This window comes from Cryptomeria japonica, chromosome 2 (genome assembly GCF_030272615.1).
Source record: "Cryptomeria japonica chromosome 2, Sugi_1.0, whole genome shotgun sequence".
Lineage (NCBI taxonomy): Eukaryota > Viridiplantae > Streptophyta > Pinopsida > Cupressales > Cupressaceae > Cryptomeria > Cryptomeria japonica.
This window is the reverse complement of record NC_081406.1, coordinates 68,410,819-68,436,019: the sequence shown is the minus strand read 5'-3', so window position 1 is coordinate 68,436,019 and position 25,201 is coordinate 68,410,819. Positions and strand designations below refer to the sequence as shown.

The 25,201-nt window shown below is 37.6% G+C and overlaps 1 protein-coding gene across 1 annotated transcript in view; it reads left to right on the top strand.

Annotated features, from left to right (window-relative positions):
- LOC131060537 (dolichol-phosphate mannose synthase subunit 3) overlaps window positions 1–25,201 on the top strand; it is a 54,877-nt gene that overhangs the window by 3,900 nt on the left and 25,776 nt on the right. Inside the window, exons 2-3 of the mRNA XM_057993788.2 lie at window positions 24,160–24,603; window positions 24,732–24,839. Coding sequence (XP_057849771.1) covers window positions 24,502–24,603; window positions 24,732–24,839 — 210 coding nt within the window. The 5' untranslated portion in view covers window positions 24,160–24,501. The remainder of the gene's footprint in view (window positions 1–24,159; window positions 24,604–24,731; window positions 24,840–25,201) is intronic.

Below are 25,201 nucleotides of genomic sequence, written 5' to 3'. Positions count from 1 at the left end.
TGCCCAGGTCGGCCCTTGTTTTGTGCCCTAGGTTTAGTATTAATGCTGCAATTTGTATTTACAAAGCCCTCACTTTTGGCAGGACACGACAGTCTGCCCTTCCCAAAGCTTGTCCTCAAGCAATGTCAATTTTATCTAAATCTTTTTCAACACAGGGATCTCTAACCCACCCTTGAAGATTTGTAATCTTTTAGATCCTTGTGATATAATTAGTGTCAATTAGGCTGTCACGATGTTTGCGTAATATTATAGATATCTTTTATTATCAAAGCAAGAACGTATATATGAGGATTAGAAGCATGATACACATCTATGAGCTCAAATGCAATGTTCTTTCCTAAATAATTTCATATCTTTTGGTTTACTCTTGTTATTCTTATATTCTAGATCAACCAAAATAGAAATCTTTTGCTGATAGGAACATGTTTACAACACATTAGGCATGAACCAAACATAGAGCTTACACATGAAAACATGGAGCATACACATATTGTTAAATTCCTTCTTATTGACTAGAATGCTGTTGAACACCCAACATGACTGAGAGGGGGGGTGAATCAATCCGGGACTTCAAAAACAATTATTAATTAACTTATTTAATATCAGCGCTTTAACCATCAGCAAAACAAACATAAACACATGAACACTAGATTTACGTGGAAAACCCAAACAGGGAAAAACCACGGTGAGAATCTAACTCACAATATGAATATCAATGTTTACAACATTTTAAGCTTGTAGCAAAGGAGCACCAACGCTTGTAGCCAAGGAGCACCAATGCTTGAAGGACTTGCAGAACTAAGGTACACTGCCTTAGGCAAGATACAAAAAGGACTTGTGCAGCTGGAGAACACTTCTTCAGGACAAGATACAAACTGCTGCTGAAAGACTCACTGTCAATCAACAACAAATGAAATAGCTGAACTGAAAATGAGAAAGATTCTCTTGATCATGAAATTGTCCTTGAACAATAATCAAGCGACCAATAAACTGACCAATAAACTGATGTGAACAATAATCAAGCGACAAACATTTCTGATAATCTCCATTGTCACAACACTCTGTTTGGTAGAATATATCAGCTTCAAGGCTCTTCCCAAACTAAATTTTCCATCACCACAAACTCAAATCTGCTTGCAAATTATTCACATGCACTTCTCACACAATTCACTTCTCATCCATATTCAATTCATCCTTCCACACATCTTATATATGAGATACAAGATCGAAATCCTAATCAAGGGTCGGCCAAAATAGAGTAGGCAATATTACACAAAATAAGCCACCCGGGCCAAAAATACTTGGGTTGGTCCACTCGAGGAGAAAGAGTAAGCCAAAATACATCATCCTATGAAAGATCCAACAAAATGCACTCGCTAACATGTATCCCAAAAGACATTACAAAGCATAACGTGTAGATTCAATCTAAGTTATCGGTTCGGGTTTGGATTCAGGTTCGGATTCAGGTACAGATTCGCGGATTCGGCAATTTTTTTTTCTTTCTTGGGTATGGGTACGGGTTGGTGTGTACACACACACACACACACACACATATATTATATATATACATGTCATATATTATATATATGTTCAAACATCAAAATTATATATGTTCACAGTTCAAACATACAAATATGAAACATACAATGTAACTTTTTTCATACAATGATACACAAATGTCAAAAGATAACAGATAAATTATAAATTATAAATCCATAATTGCCAATGCCAATAAATATTCTGATATTCATATATTGTAAATGTAATATCATATTCATAATTTGCAAAAAAGATAATATTCAAGTTTCAAGTTTCAACTGATTCAAGTTTCAAAATGTGAAAATGTCATGACACAATAAAGTATAAAGTCAAACATTCAAATTACAAGCCATCTATGGGATTTAAATTCCATATTCATCTTCATCTGAAGCATCCAACCCAAGCCCAAGGTCATCAAGTGGTTCAAATTCAACATCAATTGAACCAATATCGAATGGAATGCCACTCTCACTAGCTATGTCTCTTTCAAATTCCATAGCTGCCTCGTCTATAGAGACTTGGGCAAGTTGTGCAACTGTAGCATCTAAATCAGCACACTCAAGGGCTAGATCCCAATTCCTTGTTACACCCTCCCTATATCCAGGGTCCTTATGTGACAACAAACGAAGGTTGGAGTGTACATAGACCAAATCCTCAGCTTTCTTTGCACCCAAACGATTACGTTTGACTGAGTGGATGAAGGAGTATGTACTCCAATTCCACTCAGCCGAAGAAGAACTTGCAACCTATTAAAAGTTAAAACATAATTAGAAATTTATAAATTTATAAATTATAAAATAAAAATATGATAGCATCAAATGGAATTGGAAAACTATAAAAATAAAAAATAAAAAGATACATACTTGGGAGTTAAGTTTAATTGCAAGAGGCTGCAAGTAAATGGAGCCTTGACCATGTACATACCACCACTCATCAGCATCCATCCCATATCTAGCATTAAGAGCTACAACATCATGATTTTTTACGGATACAAATTGGCCAAACTCCCTCAAGACAATATTTCTTGTCTCCTCATCTTGATATATCTTTTTAATGTCAGCTCTATAGCCAGAAGCAACCTCTGCATCTCTATTTGGTGGCACCCTCCTTGGTGTTGCAAGCATCTTTGCACTATAAAATTTTGGCGTCAAAGCAAATGCTAAGAGATGTAAGGGGGTGGTCATCTTGTTCCAACGGTCAACAACAATTTTCTCCACAACTTTGAAAAATGTTTCTGTTGGGTCATTTTCTCTTCTATTTATTACTTATTTTATTTTTTCCACCATGCAATCCATGCCATCATAAATCTCACCCAAACATGGGCGAATAGTATCAACATACCTGATCATGCTCATGATGGGCTTAGTGAAATTCAAAACATATTCCACATCATCCCACCATTTCTCACTAAGGATCAATGCTCTTACTTTTAGAGCTCTTTTTGTGTGGGACTGCTTCCATACACTCCACAAGGTGTTGATGACTATAGAACGCAAGGCGTCTCGCACCTGCACAAGTCATCTTAAGACGAGCGTGTGAGATGCAAATTGTGTTTCAGCAACCTAACATGACATAACAAAAGGCACAACATATATCAACTGTAAGTCTATAAAAAATAAAAATTTAAAACTAAAAAGTTAAAAAATAAAATTTAAAATTAGTAATTATAAATTACCTTCAACAACTCCAACTTGGAGAAGGTCCTAAAGATGGCTTGTGACATATGATGATTAGTCACAAACATTTGAATCTCCTCGCCCTCCGCATACGGTTTTTTCACCTAATCAATTTGTGTGCCAATCTTTTGCATGATTAAATTGAGTGAGTGGATTGCGCATGGTGTCCAAAAGATGTGACCATATGTAGCCTCCACTATAGTCCCTGCTGCCCTACAATTTTTAGCATTGTCCGTTACAACTTGGACAACATTTTGAGGCCCCACCATGTCAATGCATTCTATCAGGATATTGGCAATGAAACTTGCATCTTTCACTTGCCCCTCACAATCCACTGCTTTCAAAAACATTGCCCCTTTAAGGCACACTGCTATAACATTGATCAATGGCCTATTTTGACAATCTTTCCATCCATCAGAAACAATGGTCACACCTGTTTCCGGCCATGTATCTTTGATGACTTTCAACTGTGACTCTACAGATGCTTTCTCTTTTGCCAATAAGGTGGTTTTCACCTTTTCATACCTTCGACAAACATAATTAGAAGGTGTATTGCAAAGAGTATGCACCATGTTCCGAAAGTAAGGTGATCTAACAAGGTTGAAAGGAAGCCCATTGCCATAAAGGCAACGCCCAATTTTGGAATCTGCAATCTCTCTCAGTTCATTCTTGAAGGCAAAATCCAATGGGCCTCTTTTCCGTGAAGCCACAACATTTTGATTCTCTACTGCATCAACTGGTGGGTTTTGCATGAAAGGATGTGAACCAACTAGTCTTGTGGAGCCAATGCTACTAGAAGGCCTCTTAGAATTTGAGCTTGGCTGGACAAGAGGATGATTAGTCTTTGCTTTGCCACTTCTCCTATCAGCTTCTTCTTGTTCTCTAATATATTCCAAAACTAGAGCTTTTGACAATTCCTTGCCATCCGATCTCTTACAAAATTTTATTCCATGCCTGGGGATGAAATAAAGGTGGCCTTTCACTCAAAAGTATGAGCTAGTATACTTAGTGCCACAATGGTTACATTGCCAAACAAAACCCCCACCACTAGACACTTGCTTGATCATTGTTGTATGATGCCAAAGTGGTGAATCTTGATCAATTTTAATGGGGTTATTTGCTGTTTAGACATTTGGAACTGAACTAGAGCTTGCACTTGCACTTCCAGTTCCAGCCATTATGTATGATTATATGAATAATGCACCTAAAAGAAAAAGAGAAGGCACAACATTATTGAAATTTTCGGCATTATAACCTCGTACTATGCATACAAAGTGTAAAAAAATATACAAGACTTATTTAAAAAAAATTAAAAAAACTTAAAAAAAAATTTGAAAATTTAAAAAAAAACTTGAAAAAATTCTTGCAAACTTGAAAAAAATTCAGATTCACTTACCTTTGATGGCTAAATCTTCCTTCTCCAGTGATTCCTACGCCTTTGATGCGTGTCTCACACCTTTGTAGTCATCACCTTTGAAGAAAAATGCAAAAACTAAGAAACCTGGTTGTAGAGAAAAAATCTTCAAAAATGCAAATAGAACGAGTTGAATGAATGTTTTGATGCATGAAATGCATCATAAAGGGGCGGATTAGGGTTTAGATGTTAAAAAAGCATTAAAAAAATCGTTTTTTATTTATTTTCTGACTCGTGGGCCCCATTTTTGGAAACCCACGGGCTTGGGTTCGACTTGGATCCTGTCCAGGTGGCTGGGCAGGACCCGGGTGGAACCCAGGCTCAGACCAGGACCGGGCAAGAACCAGGACCCGGACTTGGCCATTTTTTGCAAGAACTGGTATCTGAGGATTTAATCAATTAGTCGGCCAAATAACCACTTCCAATGCAAAATACTCCATGCAGATCTCCACAAACCAAAGTGAGACTCAAATAATCATCTCAACACATCTTCCAATACATATGTCAACCAAAAGAACATGATCCACTAAACCGCAATGCAATTAACAACATATCCGGAGGGCACCAAAAGTATTCCGGACCATTCTAAATACATTTTGACACAATCAACTCCAAAAGAGTATCTAAAGCAAATTCTATCCATATAACCTAGGTCTGACAAAGCAAATCTGGACCAATATCCATCTGGATAACTAGGTTTGACATCAATGACAACCATACAAGCTCATGCTAACAATCTCCCCCTTTGTCATTGATGGCAACACCAATAAACCAGCAATCATCAACTCTCTCCCATAATCTCAAAACAACTCTCTCCCCCTTTGACAACGATGACAAAGGGCGCATAAAGATAAACATAAACATACTGACCACTCACACCACTACTTCCCCTGAGAGCAACAATAACATCAATCCAAGAAACAAAAATAAGCACTGAGTCTCCCCTTGGAAAGATGCACCACCAAAACTGCATCTAGTTGGAAGGAGGGGCAGTAACCCCTAACTTTTGTTTGAGATACTGAAAAGTATCCTTCGCCAATGCCTTCGTAAAAATGTCAGCTATTTGCTTTGATGTAGAAATGTATTCCAATCTGACTTCTTTTTCAACAACCTTCTCTCTCAAGAAATGATAACAGATTGAAATATGTTTAGTCCTTGAATGCATAATTGGATTCTTTGAAATGTTTATACTTTATAGCACTGGTATTATGACACATAATATGAATAGCTTCATCATATACAACTTTGATAACCTTAAGAGTTTGCTTCATCCGTAAAACTTGGGTACAACAAGATGCTGCAGCAATATATTCAGCTTTAGTAGTAGATAATGATACGGATTCTTGTTTCTTACTCATCTATGAAACCAATCTGTCTCCCAAAAAGAATGCTCCACCACTTGTACTCTTTCTGTCATCAATACTTCAACATGAAATCTCCATCTCTCTTGTACCATAAACCAAAATCTCGAGCCCCTTTCAAATATATGAAGATCTTTCTCACTGCTTGATCATGAGTTTGTTTTGGACTAGCTTGAAATCTTGCAACCAAACATACAACGTGCATAATATCTAGTCTAGAAGCGGTAAGATACAATAGTCCTCCAATCATAGATTTGTACTCCTTTTGATCAATATCCGAAGATGCATCATCTTTGCCCAACTTGCATCGAATAGCTAAAGGGGTAGTAACAGGTTTACAATTCTCCATATCAAACTTATTCAGCATCTCTTTAACATACTTAGCTTGAGAAATAAAAATTCCATCATCCAATTGAGTAACTTGAAGCCCAAAGAAAAATAACATTTCTCCAAACGTAGACATCTCAAATTCTTTGCACGAACTATCACTTCTTCAAAGATAATATCATCAACACAGACAACAACAACAATCAACAACTTAATGCTTTCAACTTTAAAATAAAGATTGCTGTCAGCAGTACCTTTCCAAAAATTCTGTTATAACAAATATTTGTCCAGTCTTGCATACTACGCTGCTTGTTTAAGTCCATACAATGCCTTCTTTAATCTGCAAACCATGTTTGGATTATTTGACAATCTGAATCCATCCGGTTTTTCACTGTACACTTCTTCCAGTTCTCGATTACGAAACGCTGATTTGACATCCATTTGATATGCTCTAAAGTTCTTGTAGGCAGTTAATGCAAGAAACATTATGATAGCTTCAATCCTATCAACAAGGGTAAAAGTTTCTTCAAAATCAATGCCTTGTACCTGAGAACAACCTTTACATATCAATCTTGCCTTGTTTCTTGTGACTTGTCCTTGTTCATTTAGTTTTTTTTTGGAACACCCACTTTGTTCCTATCACATTCTTATCCACCGGCCTAGGTACCATTTCCCAAGTCTAATTCTTTTGTATTTGATTTAGTTCTTCTTCTAGAGCTTTAACCCAACTTTCTTCTTTGCTTGCTTCTTCATATGATTTAGGTTTAATGAGTGAAAGAAAACAACAATTAGTTTGTTCATTTACGTCTGTAACACTTCTTATCTGAACTCTTTATTCTTGTCTCCAATTATTTGATCTTTCAAATGATTCTTATGCACATATTTTGGGGTCTTAATTGTTTGTTCCACTTGTTTTTTGTCCTCTTTTTCTGCCTCATCTTGTTGCTTCCTTTTGGAGGTGTCTTTTCTTCTACAACAGCAGGTATGATCTCAAATTCAGTCTCATGAATTGGTTCCGGGACAATCTAATCCTATGCTTCGCCTACTTTCACATTTGTACTCTCCACTATCTTGTTCAATCTTTTATTGTAACACTAGTAAGCCTAGCTGTTTGTAGCATATCCCAAGAATATTCTTTCATTAGCTCTGGTATCAAACTTTCCAAGATCATTCTCATCTCTTTGATATAGCACTTGCTTCCGAAGATTTTGAAATATTTCACAGTAGGTGGTCTTCCATATCACAACTCATAAGGTGTCTTTGTACGATTTATCTTTATTTGAACCTTGCTAAGAATGTAAACAACAGTATGCACAGCTTCTTTCCAATAAACATTAGCCAAGTTAGCTTCTTTCATCATAGGTCTAGCAATCTCAATAACAATTCTATTCTTCCTTTCTACCACACCATTTTGCTAAGGGGTTCTCGGAGCAGAAAGATGTCTCCTAATGCCATATTTTTCACATGAATTGTCAAATTCATTTGAAGTAAATTCTCCACCTCTATCAAATCTCAAACATTTGATTCTAGCATCAACCTGATTCTCTACCATTGACTTGAAAACATTAAATCTTTCAAAAGCTTCAGATTTTTCCCTAAAAAATGTAACCGATGTCATTCTAGAGTAATCATCAATGAGTAACATAAAATACCTTTCACCATTGAGTCCGCATGTCCTTGTAGGACATAAGCCTGTGTGAATTATCTCCAACGGATGTGTTGTAGAATACTCCTTATTCTTGAAACTTCTCCTTGTTTGCTTTCCTAATTGATATTCCCTGCACACAATGTCAATAGGTTTGAGAATCCTTGGTAATTCTATCATTGCTTTAGAGTTATTGATCGTTATCATGTTATCAAAGTTAACATGTCCCATCCTCTTATGCCATAACCAACATTCATTACTCTGACTCAGGTAACATCCGTTTCTACTTCTGTCCTTTATGTAGTAAACATTCCCACTTGTCTTGATTCCTTCTGCTACCAGCTTTTTGGTTCTACCTTTTCTAATCATACAACCAGTTTCTATAAACACAACTTCATAACCTCTATTGCACATCTAACGCTCAACAAACTATGTCTCAATCTCTCTACATAATAAACACTATCAGTTTTATGCTTCCCATCAATTGGGATGCTTCCTATCTCGCAGATCGGTGCAACTTCCTCTTGCAAGTTTTACAGATCCACCATCATACTTCTTCATAGTAATAAACTTGTCTTTGTCTTTGGTCATGTGATTTGAGCATCCAGAATCAATGATCCATGATGTAGGTTCAACTTTAGCGTGCAGTGTAGTCTTCTCTTCTGGTCTTCTGGTGTTGAATTATTTGTTATTGATGTCAAAAGCTGTATGCATTTTTGGTTAAGCTGTCTACTTGTTTGCCTGCTTGACTAGCTTGACCTACTTGAGGAGCTTGACCAGCTTGACCTCCCTGTGTGTTTGCTTGAGTAGTCCGTGTGCTTGCTTGTCTAGCTTTTGTGTCTACTTGGCATATGTTAGCCGCGACATCAAAGGTTTTTGCCAAGTAAGCAAACTTTTCACATCATTAATTTGCTAAGATGTGGATTGAATATTCTAAGGGCCCCACTTCTCTATTTGGTTTGATTCTATTTTGTGTATGGTCAGCGCCTTAAATGACCATGTTTACTTTTCAAACCATATCATGGGTCAAATATTTTATTCAGAGTTTATTTTTTTGAGCATGGTAGTGCAAAAGGAGTCTTTTTCGATAGCACATATGGTAACGGAAGAGGGTTTTTTTTATGACCTGAAGAATATTTTTTTTCCAAAAGGCTCTGGTTGGTGATGCATTTTTTATTGGCTTTAATGTTCGAATTATGAGAAATTCATGTCTGGCGTTTTCTTCTGAGTTCGTATTTATTAATACTCTTCATGGATATGTGGCGGCTCTTTTTGGAACGTACGTTACTTTTTATAGTGTCGACCTTATGTTTCTGGGCGTTGGAAATATAGTCGTGGCATTTATACCAGGGGCCGCTTCTTTTAAAAGATCTAGCACGATTTCCTTTCTATTCGATGCTGTGTATAAGACATGATGCAGTCAGACGTTTTTCCTTCAGAGTTCGTGGTCTCCCAAAATTAATTGCCTTGCAGTGATAGTGGTGTGCATTTAAGTCTTTTTGTAAGTGGCAGGTTATCTCTAGAATACACGAACTCAGTTTTTTGTGTGTATTGTGGCAGATAGAGATAAATTGATTTTTTTTTTAAGTAAAGCTTTGGATGAAGGAGCGCTGTTTTCCAGAGTGTGTGATTTCTTTTGTTTTAAAAAAAGGTTGATATATGCTTTCAATTGATGGTATCATTGAGGGGGGAATATTCAATTAAAAATATGAACTCAGGAATTTCTTTTTGATATGGCTGGGCCGTGTCTCAGAATTTTGAAGTGAATAGAACTTTATGGGCTAGTTCGGCTTTCTGTGCCTGGTGATTAAGATGCAATGATGGTGCCGTTTCAAATGGTTTATGTGTGACTCGATGCTGAGAATAGTGCTGGGTCCTTTTTGGGAGATTTTGAAGATGAACAGAGTTTTTGAAAAGGCTTAAAAACATATCTAGTTCAGTTTTGGTTGGAAGATAACATAAGGTTTGGATTAAAATATTATAAAGGCAATAGTTGGAAGGTTGTGTGTGAAGAAAAGTGTTTAATGGTGTGGAATGGAGTGTTAAAATACCTTTGTTTTCTTTAAGTGCTGAGTGCTATTGTTGAATCTGAGATATGCTCATCTTTCTGAGTGCTGGTTGGAATCTGGATAGTTGATATAATTCTTAGTGTATGAGAGTTGGTGCTCTTATAGAGGTTGGAGCCTTTGCTGAAATTTTTTTTGGCTGTATTGAGATTGGTGTCTCATTTTCACTGAGTTGGTGCTTAGTTTGTATTCAGGGTTGTAGCCCTTTGGGTTGGTGCCCTTTTTATCTAATGGAAGAAACTTTTATGCCGTGGTTTTTCACCCGAAAGGGTTTTCCACGAGAAAATTTATGGTGTTGTTTTTGAGCTTTGCTTGCATTTCTTCATCTTTGTTTCAGTTTGTTTCAAGAGTTATTAGTTGGTTTTAAAAATTGCAATACTGATTCATCCCCCCCTTTTAGTATTGCTTGTGTGATCATCATCCGGTATGTTAGTTTCAGATCAGATATGTACAATAAGCAGAAAATCACAACACAGAACAGAAGACACGGCAATTTATCTTGGGAAAACCCTTCTACTCAAGGGAAAAACCCAGTAGCAAATTAATCACTTATAGATCAGATACAATAGTGCAGTTGAAGCACTCTAGAATCAGGCCTAGAGAGGCAGAATATAACAAAATAGTCCAGCACTGTAGATAATGCGAAATTCTTGGTAACAAAGAATAATCGAATCTCCGTCTTAAATGCGAATCTCCTTCTTGAATGCGAACTTGCTTCTGGAGATCAGAAAATCGAATTGTCTTGAATGAAAAATGAAATGAATGAATGAGAAAACTCTTTTTCCAATATATACATGTCAAGGCATTGCTCTCCTCTTGAGCCGACCTAAAAAATTCAATATTTTGTTTATAATAATTAGGCCGACTAGATGAATTGATTTTTTTGGGAAATACCTCCCGCAGCTACTCAAAAAACACTAACACTCCCTCTTAGCTAGGGAGGTATTCTGAAATATCTGGTCATGGATTCTCTCAACATGACGTCCACAATGGCTACACCCAATTGTGAAAAAAAAAAATCAGCTTAGTCTCGGAGATGTGATCTGTACAAGGGCTTTCACCTCATATTTCTCAATCCCAGAGAAATATACACTACACGAGCTTTCACCTCATATTTCTCCGTCTCAGAGAAATATACACTACAAGGGCTTTCACCTCATATTTCTCCGTCTCAGAGAAATATACACTTCAACAACTCTTATGCCGTGACTCCCTCTTAGCAAGGGTGACATTCTCTACCACCCCAAGCTTGTCTCGGAATTGTGCAAACTTTACCCTGGAAAGAGGCTTGGTGAGGATATCAGCCATCTGATCATCAGTACAAATATACTTGAGTTAGATTGTTTTCCTCAACACCGTGTCTCTGATGTAATGATACTTGATCTCCACATGCTTTGTCCTATCATGAAATGCAGGATTTACTAAGAACTTTACACAGCTTCGGTTATCACAGTGAATCAATGTTGGCTCTAACATCTGACCAAACAATCTTGCAAGGAGCTTTCGAAGCCATATTGCTTCACAGGCTGCTACACATGCTGCAATATATGCAGCCTCTGCTGTGCTTAGTGCCACAAAGGTTTGCTTCTTGCTACACCAAGAAATTATGGCAGACCCCAAACTGAAGCAACATCCAGAAGTGCTCTTCCTATCAGCTACACTCCTAGCCCAATCAGAATCATAATAGCCTTGTAATCTCATATCCTCACTGGAAGTATACCTCAAGCCATGTCCCACAGTACCATGCAAGTATCTCAGTATATGCTTTCTTGCAACTAGATGTATTTGTCTTGGCTCCCACATGAACTGGCTGAGAGCGCTCACTGCGTAACAAATGTTTGGTCTGGTGTTGACTAGGTACATCAATGATCCGATCAATTGTCTATACATGGTGGGATCTACCAAATATGTATCGGATGCTGAGTCACTCAACTTCTTCAAATTTGTCTCCATAGGTGTAGACATGGACTTACAGTCCATCATCCTATATCTTCTTAGTATATCTATAGTGTATTTCCCTTGACTTAGAAAGATCTCATCAGATCTTTGCCATACTTCTAGTCCTAGGAAGTAATGCATAAGGCCAAGGTTCTTCATCTCAAACTCGGAGGCTAACGCTTTCTTACATTTGACAATGAGCTTCTCTGCTCTAGTGAGAAAAAGATCATCAACATAAAGGACCAAGATCAAGGCCTCACCATCAACTATCTTGAAATAAAGGTTGGAATCTGCATCTTTCTTGGAGAAACCCAAACTCATCAAGTAACTATCAATCCTTTCATACCATGCACGAGGTGCTTGTTTAAGACCGTACAAGGCCTTCTTCAATCTGCATACATGAGACTCCTTCCCATGAATCACAAAACCGTTTGGCTGCTCGATGTACACTTCTTCCTCAATCACACCATTAAGAAATGTAGTCTTTACGTCCATTTGATGTAACTTCCAGCCCTTTACGGAGGCAATAGCAATAATTGTCCTGATGGAAGTGTATCGAGCAACATGAGCAAATGTCTTCTCATAATCTATTCCCTCCTTCTAAGAGAATCCTCTTGCCACAAATCTCGCCTTGTGTTTCTTAATGTTGCCATCAACTGCATGCTTGCTTTTGTAGAGCCATTCGGAAGTCAGGTGCGACTTCCCTTCAGGTCTTGGAACAACATCCCATACATCATTTTTAATGATGGACTGATACTCTTCTGTCATTGCATCTCTCCATACCTACTGGTTAGATGCCTCCTCAAAACTGGAAGGCTCAGAATCAATGATGTGACTCATCAATGCCACATAACCTGGGAACTTCTGAGGTCTCTTGCTCTCCCTAATAGTGCCTTGAGGAGTTGCATATTTTTCCGCCTCTTGCATGGTTTGTCGAGCCCATAGAGGCCTCTTCCGACCTACGACAATATCTCTAGGCCCATCAGTTGGTTCTATAGAAACAATTGGATCAATAGTCTTAGCCAGTTCATTGGACTCCCTTTGAATGTCAGGAATATGATCAAGAGATAAATCCATATTGTGTGAAGTCTCCTGCTCCTCACTATCTATCTCCATGTAAGATCCTTTAGATCTTCTGAAGGCTACTTCTTCTTCGAAGGAGACATCCCTGCTGATCTCAATCTGGTTCTGCCCTGGAATATATATTCTGTAAGCCTTTGAAGACTTGCTATATCCTACAAATATACCCTTCCTACCTGAAGGTTCTAGTTTTGATCTTTTGTCCTTGGGCACATGAATGTGCACAGGGCAACCAAATATTCTTAAGTGACAAACCTCAAGCTTCACACTTGTGAAGGCCTCCTCTGGAGTCATGTTTCCTAGTATCCGATGAGGGCTTCTATTCTGAACATATACTGCAGTTCTGGAAGCTTCTACCCATAGGAAACTCTGTAAACTCTGATCATGAATCATAGCCTTAGTTGCCTCTACTATGGACCTGTTTTTTCTTTTGGCAACTCCATTTTGCTGAGGGTTGTACGGAACACATAACTCCCTTTTGATCCCTGCCTCGATGCAAAAATTACGAAGTCCTCCGAAAGTGTACTCCCCTACATTATCTGATCTCAAAACCTTAATCCTTTTCCCGGACATGTTCTCAACTTGTGCCTTGAATTCTTAGAATCTATCAAGGACTTCCTTCGACTCCTTGGATTTCAAGAAGTAAATCCAAGTCTTTCGAGAATAATCATCAATGAAAGTCACATATTACCAGAATCCATTCAATGATGCCACAGACATTGGTCCACATAAATCTGAATGAATAAGATCTAAGATCCCCTTGGATCTACTATCACTGCTATGGAAGGTACTCTTGATATTTTTACCAAGTGTGCATCCTCTGCAGATACCATCGTGCTCTAAACTATGCTTCAAAAGACTAGTAACCACCTTCTCCATAGAGGGAAGGGCTTCAAAATGTAAGTGAGCAAGTTTCCTATGTCATAGCTCACTCAAATTGATATAGTCATGTAACAATGCTTGAACTAGACGAATTGATAATCTGTATAGGCTCTCTTGATGAATACCAATCACATGAGCTGATTTTATGCTAGAGTTCGAACTTTTCCTTCAGAAAAAGCATCCTTGTACCCTTTGTCATCCAAGGCTGAAATGGAGACAAGGTTTCTTTTGATCCCTGGTACGAACAAGACATCACTCAAATGTAGAGGGATACCTGAATCTAGCTGGAAAGAAGTGGCCCTAGCTCCCTTTAGGGCATAACTAGCATCATCTCCAATTATCACTTGTAAGTTAGACTCTTTCTCTACTAAGTTTGTAAGATGCTCTCTGTAGCCTGTAATGTGACGTGAGGCACCGCTATCTATCAACCAAGTATTACTGTTAGTTGGTACATTACTTGAAATTCCGGAGATGAATAAAAATCCCTCTGAATTGTCTTTTGAATGCCTTGATTCCTTCTGAGGTGACTCTTCATCAATGTTTGCAATAGAAACATGCTGCTTCAGCTTTAATTTGCAATCTCGGGCATAGTGTCCATACTTGTCACACCTGTAGCACTGAATATGAGAGAGATCCTTCTTTTGCGGTTCTGGAACAAAATATGATTTTCTGTCTCTATTCCATTTGAAGGTGCCTCTTTTTCTAGTAGCATGTGCAACAAGAACTTGATTTTCTTCATTATGGGAGTTTCGCCCATTTCCTCTTGCTGCCAATCTAGTTTCTTTTTGAATACAGTCAGCTCAAAGACGATCAAACTTGGGCAACTTGGATCTCCCACTGATGCTCTGAATAAAAGGCTCCCAAGATTGGGGAAGACCATTTAGAGCCAACATAACAAGATCTCTATTTGCAACTATATCTTCAATAGTGCTTAGCTGATCTCTCAACTCAGAGATCTTCATAAAGAATGAAATGGCTGAATCTCCTTTAGCCATTTTTACATGATGGAGCTGCTGTGTCAGAGCAAGGGCTCTGTTGGTATTGTTGATCTCGTATAGTCCTTTTAGAGCATCAAACATTTGTTTAGTTGTCTTCATCTTGGAGATGATCGGTACTAGGTGATCCTTCACGGAGTCTATCATGATCTTTCTAGCCTTCGTGCCATTTTTCTTCCACTTGATTTTCTCTGTCATCTGATGGCTCAGGCATGTCATTTTCTATGAATTCTAGAAGATCATTCTCTTCTAAGGCAATGACTACCCTAAATTTCCAAGAGTTGAAGTTTGAAGCTCCATCAAGCCTATCGTCTACCTTGACACCGGTCGCCATCTTTTTTTTCTGAGAAACTACCTTAAACAAGGAATTGTCTTCCACACACTGCTTAGCCAAATCTGAACAGATTTTCCTAAACCCGCGTTGATACCATGTTAGTTTCAAATCAGATATTTACAATAAGCAGAAAGTCACAACACAGATTCAAAGACATAGCAATTCATCTTGGGAAAACCCTTCTACTCAAGGGAAAAACCCAGTAGCAAATTGATCACTTATAGATCAGATACGATAGTGCAGAAGAAGCACTCTAGAATCAGGCCTAGAAAGGCAAAATATAACAAAATAGTCGAGCACTGTAGATAGTGCGAAATTCTTAGTAACAAAGAATAATCGAATCTCCTTCTTAAATGCGAATCTCCTTCTTGAATGCGAACATGCTTCTGCAGATCAGAAAATCAAATTGTCTTGAATGAAAAATGAAATGAATGAATGAGGAAACTCTTTTTCCAATATATACATGTCTAGGCGTTGCTCTTCTCTTGAGCCGACCTAAAAAATTCTAGTGCTCCACAGTCGTTGGGGATGGGGAGACGGGGGGATGGGCTTCGGGGACGGAGGGACAAAGGGAAAAAGTTTTAGGGACGGGTTTTGGGGATGGGAGGACTTGGGCCTGGGAGGGGGAAACACGTTTCCGTGGAACAGTGAAAAATTCAATATTTTGTTTATAATAATTAGGCCGACAAGCCTTATGAATTGATTCTTTTGAGAAATACCTCCCGCAACTACTAAAAAAACACTAACACGGTACATTCCTGATACTTCTCTTCTATAGCCAGAAATCAGAATTCTTCATTTGAGTCTTCAACATCTTCTTCTTCAGATTAATGTGCCTCCGTAGAATATAAACTCCTTTTCGCTTTATCTCTATCATCCGTTCTTCTCTTAAAGTCATTTCTTCAATACCTACTTTTTTTTTCATCATCCTCAAACTTTCGGTAATGTTATTTATATGTACATTCAGAAGCATAATGACCAATTCTTCCACAATTAAAACATTTCAAGGGCAATTACCTTTATTTCCAATTCCTCGCTTTAGTCTTCTTACAAAGTTTGCTTCAATCTCATCTAGGTTCTCACTAGTTTTCGATTCATCTCTTGATACCCTTGAAACATTGAATGTGGCTTCTCTTCGATAGGACTTTTTATCTTCCATCTCTTCAATCTCATAGGTAGACAATGTACCAATAAGCTGATTAATTATGTAGTTGTTCAAGTCATGACATTTTTCAATTGCACACTTCTTCGGTTTGTAGGGTTTTGTTAATGTAAACATGATCTTTATGATAACATCACTTTCTTTAAGCACTCCAACAACAGATAGCTTCCGCAGTATCATTCACTCTATGTATGTAGTTTTCAACGCTTTCATCATCAACCATTCCGAAACCTTCAAATTTCTGCTTCAGGTTAAAAAGTCTTGCTTGCTAAGTCTACGAATCACCTTCATATGCATAACACAACTTGTTCTAGATTCCCTTAGCTTTCATTCCTTTGACATTGCCAAAAACTTCATCACTAAGACAATTGATAAGAATTGTTCTAGCCTTCGCATTTGTCTCTTGGGCCTTAATCTTGTCCGGAGTTGATGCTCCATTTGGAGTTCGTTGATAACTAGTCTAGATAATCTCCCAAATTCCATTTTGTAATGCTTCCAAATAAGATTCCATTATTTTCCTTCCAATAATTGTAGTTTGTTCCATCAAACATCAGAGCTTTAACATGAAGGTCCTGCGCCATTTCTAGATCTACCTCAAGTGGTTAAGCTTTCCATAGAGGAACCTATTGTGAGGTATTCACACATCGCCCCATTGCAAATGGGTACCCCCACTTTTTTCCTGCTTGCTTAGTTGTTAGTTGGGTCTTTTGCTATTAGCCTTTGCATTCGAAGAGTGTAGGTTGTCAAGAATGGTTAAGGAGTTAGGTAGATAGTCTTGCATGAGTGTGAAGAAAGTAAGTTTGTAAGGTCTAGATATCAAAAGTTCAACCATGAGTAAGGAAAGTCTGTTAATTAAAGGGTCACTTCAAGTGCCACTCTTGATGAGCGAACTTCACTTCATGAACACTCCTTGTGTAGTGAATTTCTTACACTTCTCCCATAGAGTGAAGACTCACTCTAGGATCTCATGTTGAGCAAGTTGCAGGGTATTGAAGCTGAGAGCATAAACGAAAACGAGCAAAGGGGAGTTTGGTCTTGGTTTGAAATCCACTTCATGAACTTAACCTCAGAAGTGAACTTCATCTTCAAAGCCACAGGAGTGAATTTCATCTTCAAACCTTCATGAACTTAGGGATTGGAGCGAATTTCATGCTTGAGAGGATTGGAGCGAACTTTGCACAAAATGAACTTCATGACTTCACTTCTTGGAGTGAACTTCATGAGTGAGACTTTTGGAGCGGACTTCATGCTTGGGAGATTTGGAGCGAGCTTCGTCATGTTGGAAGTGGAAGAATGAAGGAAATTGCCTACTTCATGATCAAACACTCAAGAGCAAGCTTCATGAGTTCACCATTTGAAGCGAAATTCCTACTTCATGAATTGAGCAAGTGGAGCAAAATTCACACTTTCATGAGTTCACCTTTTGGAGCGAATTTCTAACTTCATGAGTTGATGATCTCAAGCGAACTTCATGAGTTGGGGTATTGGAGCGAATTTCACCTTCAAGGCTTCACAAGCGAAATTGAAGAAAGGAGATGAAAGAAATTTGGAATCACTCACTCCATGTTCAAGCAATTGCAAGCGAACTTCATGACTTCATGTTTTGGAGCGAAATTTACAACTTCATGACTTGCCTTCTTGGAGCGAACTTCATGACTTGCCTCCTTGGAGCGAATTTCATCAATGAGCATACACAAGCAAGCCTACATGAGCGAAGTTGAATGAGAAAGGAAGGATGATCGCCTTGAATTGATTCGATGCCAAGTGAACTTCATGACTTTGTGTTTTGGAGCGAACTTCATGACTTTCTAGTTTGGAGCGAACTTCATGATTTCACTTCTTGGAGTGAAATTCCTACTTCATGATGGGGTTTTGGAGCGAAATTCATGAATAAGGAACTTGGAGCGAATTATATCTTCAAGCTTTCATGAGCAAAGTTGGGAATAAATGAATGAAACAAATTTGAGAACACGAACTTCATTAATTCAACCTTTAGAGCAAACTTCATGAGTTGCAAGAGTGGAGTGAAATCACAACTTCATGAGTTGCCACTTTGGAGCAGATTTTGCAACTTCATGAGTTGCCATCTTGGAGCAAATTCCATTCAAATGAACTTCATGAATCAATAAAAAGGAGCAAACTTTATACAAAATGCACTTCATGAGTTATAGGTTGAGGGCGAATTTCATGATTTGAGAAAATGGAGTGAATTTCCTATGAAGGATCTAGAGCAAACTTCACGTTTTGAAGAGATGAAGCGAATTTCATTCAAGCAAACTTCAGGAGTTGAGGATTTGGAGCGAATTTCTACAAGAGTGAACTTCATGAATGGATAGAGGGGAGTGAACTTCATGTTTTGAGCTGCAAAAGTGAATTTCAAGAATGAAAAGTAAATTCAAAGGCAAGACGAGGGAAACTTAATGAACATCAAGGATGGAATACACTTCAAGAGCTCCTCACCACAAGCGAAAAGCAACTTCAAAGTGCTCCTTCATGAGGGCAAATTCTCTTTATATGCTCTTATTAAACCTTTATATCAAGTGTATTTGATACTTGTTTGTTTTGCAAGAAACGAAACAATATACAAAGGAGAACCTCTTCATGAAACTTCATCAGCAAACACAAGAGCATCAAAGAAGAATAACCTACATGATGGAAGGATATTTTACAATCTTGAATTCCCTTCGAGAATCCAAGAATCAAAGTCTGTATGTTAAAGAGCTACATTCAACCAAGTGCACCCTTCATCAAGTATATCAAGAACAAGGAAGAATCAATGAGAGTCATCACAAGGCCTGCATCAAACATGATCAAGGCATTCGAGAAGATAGTTTCAGAAGAGTTAATCAAAGTTAGAAGATCATCATCATCATCACTGAAGTTGGATAATGTTGAGTATCAAGAAATATTCCTTCATGATGATCTATCAAGCACAAAGTGCAAGTTAAAGGTGGGATCCTAGTCATCATCCCAGTCACTATCTTTGCCAATCGAAGAAGTTCCACATCATGTCTAGATGCAACGTACCTGACTCATTAGTGATGGCACAAACTCCGAGGACCTACCCTTGTTATCTATTGATCATGCCAAAGTGTTGTAATCATTTTATTGGCTGAATTGAGTTTGTTGTAACAAACCCTAATTAGGGTTTCATTGTAAAATCTTGGCCATTGATGGAGATTCAATCTTGGCCATTCATTGTAAATGAGCTGTCTATATAAAGCTCAGACTCTTCATTTGTAAAGGTTAATAGTTAATAGTTGGCTAATAGGGAGTAGAATAGTGAATAGCTAGAATAGCAATTAGAATAGAATTTAGATTAGGAGAAGGCAAAGATTGTTGCCAAACCTTGTTGTAGAGAACAATTGATTTCATTGAAGTTATGGTGAATTTGATTCGTTACTTCAACAACTCTCATGGTCGTTGCTTCTCAATTTGCTTTCATGTAATTAGATTGAGTGGAGGAATTTGTTGAATGTACTCATGTGGAATCCGCCTAATCCATACCACTAGCCTCTTGCTGCTTTCAAGTGCGCCTTGTGTGGTCAACTGAAATGATTCAAACATCCTTGAAACGTCCTTAGAAGATTGGCACTGAGCTTGTGTCAAATTGTTCAATTTGATGGTGAGACCTCGCTCAGTAGGATTCCATCTAGTCATTCACTCATCTTCCTACATTCTTAGGATTAGAATAGACTCTCTCAACCCCTCATCTTTTGCCATTTTTTTAAAACTCCAACTAGTTTAGGATCAAAAGCATCACCATATTGTAACATCAAATGATCTAAGTTCCTTCGAATCAAGCATTCAGGCATTCAAATGTAAGTTCCTTTGCGATTCCAGCATAATCACATCAACCAACTGAGCTTATCCACTTGTAGTGACCCTACATTCATGAACCTTGGAGTCTTCTCAAGTGATCCTTAAGCTAATCTTCAGCATTTGAGAGATTTTGTTCAAGAGAGGATAAGATACTTATGGTATTTTATTCTGTGTTCGCATGTGCCTAAAAAACATATCAACAGAATTGGTGCTAGAAGGAGGGCATGATTGCAATGAACGCCTGAACGGTTCATATCCAGATTCTATTAATTTATGTTTGAGGGAGTAATTTTAAGGACTTTTTCATCCTTCTCCCACACTCACCAGAATTAAGAGAGCAAGACAGCAAATGCAAATTCTTGAATAGGTGAATCCAAGGAAGATTAGTGGAGAGTCATTCTCCACGCTCAACTAAATCAAAGCACAAGGAAGGAATGATTGTGGATACATGAGTGAAGCAGTTGATGCTATAAGTCACCCTTTGGTAGACTTGCTAAGAAAGGAAGCAGTTTGCACAGCTGGAACCAGTCGAGCTTTCAAGCTAAATTTGAGATTTGCAAGATCTCTCTTTATTTTAGAAAATCCCCCCCCCCAAAAAAGTGAAAAATAAAAAATCCAAAAAATCAGAAAATCAAAAAGAAAGATTTCTCGATGGAGCAACAACAGTTTCATGAGTTGAGCAACCCAAGCGAAATTCCTCCACTCATGAATTTTGGAGTCTTCTCAAGTGATCCTTAAGCTAATCTTCAACATTTGAGAGATTTTGTTCAAGAGAGGATAAGATACTTATGGTATTTTATTCTGCGTTCGCATGTGCCTAAAAAACACATCAACAGAACCTTGCTTTGATACCAATTGTTGAACACCTAGCAGGACTGAGAGGGGGGGTGAATCAGTCCAGAACTTCAAAACAATTATTAATTAACTAATTCAATATCAACACTTTAACCATCAGCACAACAAACAAAAACACATAAACACATGAAAATCAGATTTATGTGGAAAGCCCAAATAGGGAAAAACCATGGTGAGAATCATAACTCACAATATGAATAACAATGTTAACAACAATTTAGGCTTGTAGCCAAGGAGTACCAGCACTTGAAGGACTTGCAAAACTAAGGCGCACTGCCTTAGGCAAGATACAAAAAGGACTTGTGCAGCTGAAGAACACTTCTTTAGGACAAGATACAAACTGCTGCTGAAGGACTCACTATCAATCAACAACAAATGAAATAGCTGAACTGAAAATGAGAAGGATTCTCTTGATCATGAAATTGTCCTTGAATAATAATTAAGTGACCAATAACATGGCAAACATCTTTGATAATCTCCACTGTCACAACATTTTGTCTGGCAGAATATATCAGCTTCAAAGCTCTTCCCAATTTGACTTTCACATCACCACAAACTCAAATTTGCTTGCAATTCATTCGCATGCACTTCTCACACAATTCACTTCTCATCCATACTCATTTCATCCTTCTGCACATCTTATATATGGGATACAACATTGAAACCCTAATCAAGGTTCAGCCAAAACAAAATAGGCAATATTACACAAATTAAGCCACCCAAACCAAAAATACTTGGATTGGTCCACTCCAGGAGAAAGAGGGAACCAAAATACATCATCCCATGAAAGATCCAACAAAGCACACATGTTAACATGTATCCCAAAAGACATTACAAAGCATAACATGTAGATTTAATCAACTAGTCGGCCAAATAACCACTTCCAATGCAAAATACTCCATGCAGATCTCCACAAACCAAAGTGAGACCCAAATAATCATCTCAACACATCTTCCAATACATATGCGGACCAAAAGAACTTGATCCACTAAACTGCAATGCAATTAACAACATATCCGGAGGGCACCAAAAGCATTCTGAACCACCCTGAATATAGGATGACACAACCAACACCAAAAGAGTATCCAGACCAAACTCTATCCAGATGACCAAGGTTTGACAAAGCATATCCGGACCAATTTCCATCCGGATAATCAGGTTTGACATCAATGACAACCATACAAGCTCATGCTAACAATCTCCAACAAATGCATCTATTGATTTGCTCTGCAAGTTGGTGGGATCATGCTCTAAAACAATTTGTAATGTCCCCTAGTTGGGAATGCCATAAATTTGCCCTAATTCTCAATTTCTATAACAACAAGCAGGGTTAGAAAACACTTTTCAACTTATTGAAACCCTGCAAACAGATTAGAAACGATTTACAGCAATAATTTCATAAGCAGATTATCATAATTAGGCATCAGTAAATTCATGGCAGAATTATCAATTCAATTTTAAAGCATTTAAATATATTTGGAAGGCTCAACCATAGGAGAGCATGGGAGAAAGTGATTTTGATGGGGTGTCTTGGATCCTCTACCCTAGGCCCAAGAGCGTATATACCATCCCTTTTGGCCTCATGTAGCCCATGCCATCCATATGAGGTGGTGTACCCAGTGAGGTGTCTACTTTCCATTCCCCTTATCTTGCCAACCATTTCCCTCTCCTTATGATTGGACTTCTTGCGTTGATTCACCATGATAGGGGGATGACGTTACAACAGGGTGCCCCAGAAGCCCATCTCTCCTAAGCCCAAAGACAGTACCCTCTGTAGCCCCTTGGCCTCATGGGACTATCTGGTCCCCACCTTGAGGTGGCATACATAGGAGAGTGCCCCATCACCGTACCTCTCTTGCAATATGAAGGATCAGTATCATACAGACATTTAACATATAATCAGTAAACTGCAGGAAAATCATTAATCAGATATAATATATAATCATAATAGCAGTGCATTGTAACTATTAGCATGTAGAGATTTATGTATATCGATACAAAATTGACTATATTATGCATACGAGACTCACAACAAAAACTGTAATGCTCAATCGAACTGCTAAGTGTTTCATGTATTATCCAATTTCAAGTCAGATGATTCGATCTTTATTTTTGTGTTCAAGACAGACTGATATAATCGTCTGCCCTCCTCCTCTCAGCCAATTCCCCTTTATATACCTTTCACAGCTGGGGCTATATCTCTTTGATTGGAGGGGTTCACCCTTCCAGTAGGTAGGCCTAATTAAAATTATTACCTATTTAATAAATTCGTGGCTTTATCCTTAGGCTGGCCCTCAATTTATTTAAGACGGCCCTGATTTCTTTTCTGCCCAGGTTGGTCCTCGTTTTGTGCCCTAGGTTTATTATTAATGCTGCGATTTTTATTTATAAAGCCCTAAAAGGGCCTATAGTTGCTCCTCACTAGTCAGTGCATTCTCCTTACTCTGCAGAAATAACTTGTTCACATAAAAAGGTTTTGGTATGACCTAATAATTTGATCTGATTACTTTGTGGAAAGGAGTCAAATAATATATTACTAGTATATATATATATCTTAAATACAAATATATGCAACCTTTTGCATTCAAAACTGTAAATAATAAAATATAGAAAAAATAAATTGTGGAGTAGTGATTGCTTAGGAAGAGTAATCTCAGCCCTAGCTAGCAGTGGGGTACCAAGAGTTTGTAACTTTGTAGCAACTTCAGATAAGTTAATTTGTTTATTCTGTATGTAAAATACAATCCAGTGATTGGACTTGCACATAAAATTGTTTCTCCATGGGACCGCAAGGCTTAATTCACTTTTTTCAATAGATCTTGTTATGTAGGTTGGATAGAATATTAATCTAGAACTTAATTACTTTATTCTAGATTTTTTCGAGTCTCATGCTTGATACATTTACAACTCAATTTTGTGGTTTTAATTTTTTTGGGTGATTAATATTTGTATATGTTGACATGCCCTGGTATTTTATGTATTTCATTACATTGAATGATATTTTTTAGTTTCTATATTTATAGGGTTCTAATTATGTTGTACTTGCATGTGCTTATTTTTCAGGTGTAACAAAATACTTTGGCTTGTGGAAAATCTTGAAGAAATTAAGGGTGAAGATTACAATTGTTGGGTGTAGGGAGAAGACGATGATGACATTCCCTTGAATTTTCTATTGGCACATCCCTTGCACCCCCTAAGTTGCCAGTATTAGTTTTAAATTTTGACATACAAATAGACTTTAAGGGGACAGAACACCAAATTGCCTTCAGTTGTAGTAGGGTGTGGATCAGAGGTTGAACCATCTTTTGAGCTCTATTGGTTTTTTCACTTTCAATGTAAAAAGATATCGAGATATTTGAGGTGAAACAAAATTGAAATCCCAATATTTAATTAAAGTACATAGAAATGAGGCATATTCTCAAAATCATTGGAATTCTAGTAGCTCTTCTATCTGTTTGGATTGCTTTGCTGCGCTCATCTATTATTGCACAAGAAAATGCTCTATTGGTAAGCTCTTCTTATTTATCTCTTTTGCATATTAACTACGATTGCTATAATATTGACTTTAGGAGACTTATGTTGACTTGCATTATTTCTAACTACATGAATTGGGTTTTTTTATTCTCTTTTTCCAGTTGCCAATATATTTTATTGTAGCATTGGGTTGCTATGGATTATCAATGGTAGGTATTGGGCTCATGGTGTTTCCTACATGTCCAAATGAGTCGCTTTTATTGCAAAAGGTAAATTTCTTTTTTTCTTTTTTGGTAATTTGCATGCTTTTAGGTTTCTTAGCAATGGTGTATTGATTTTGTTGTGAAATAGACAAATGATGTGTTATTTATAATTCTGAACTGTGTTACTAGAAATAAGAAACTGGTTCGATTCAAGGTATTTTGAGGTTGTGAGAAGAAAATAACAATTTGGGGTTTTGTTAATACATGTACGACTTTTTAATAGGGTTTTATGCATGCACAAAAGTTATTAAGATAGTATTTGGAGATGGGAGACGTCTGGCAGATGTGGACACATAGATTGTCAGAAAAATAGGATACATGGGTTCTTGGGAAGCACCGCAATAGAATTTTTTTCAATTGCATATAAA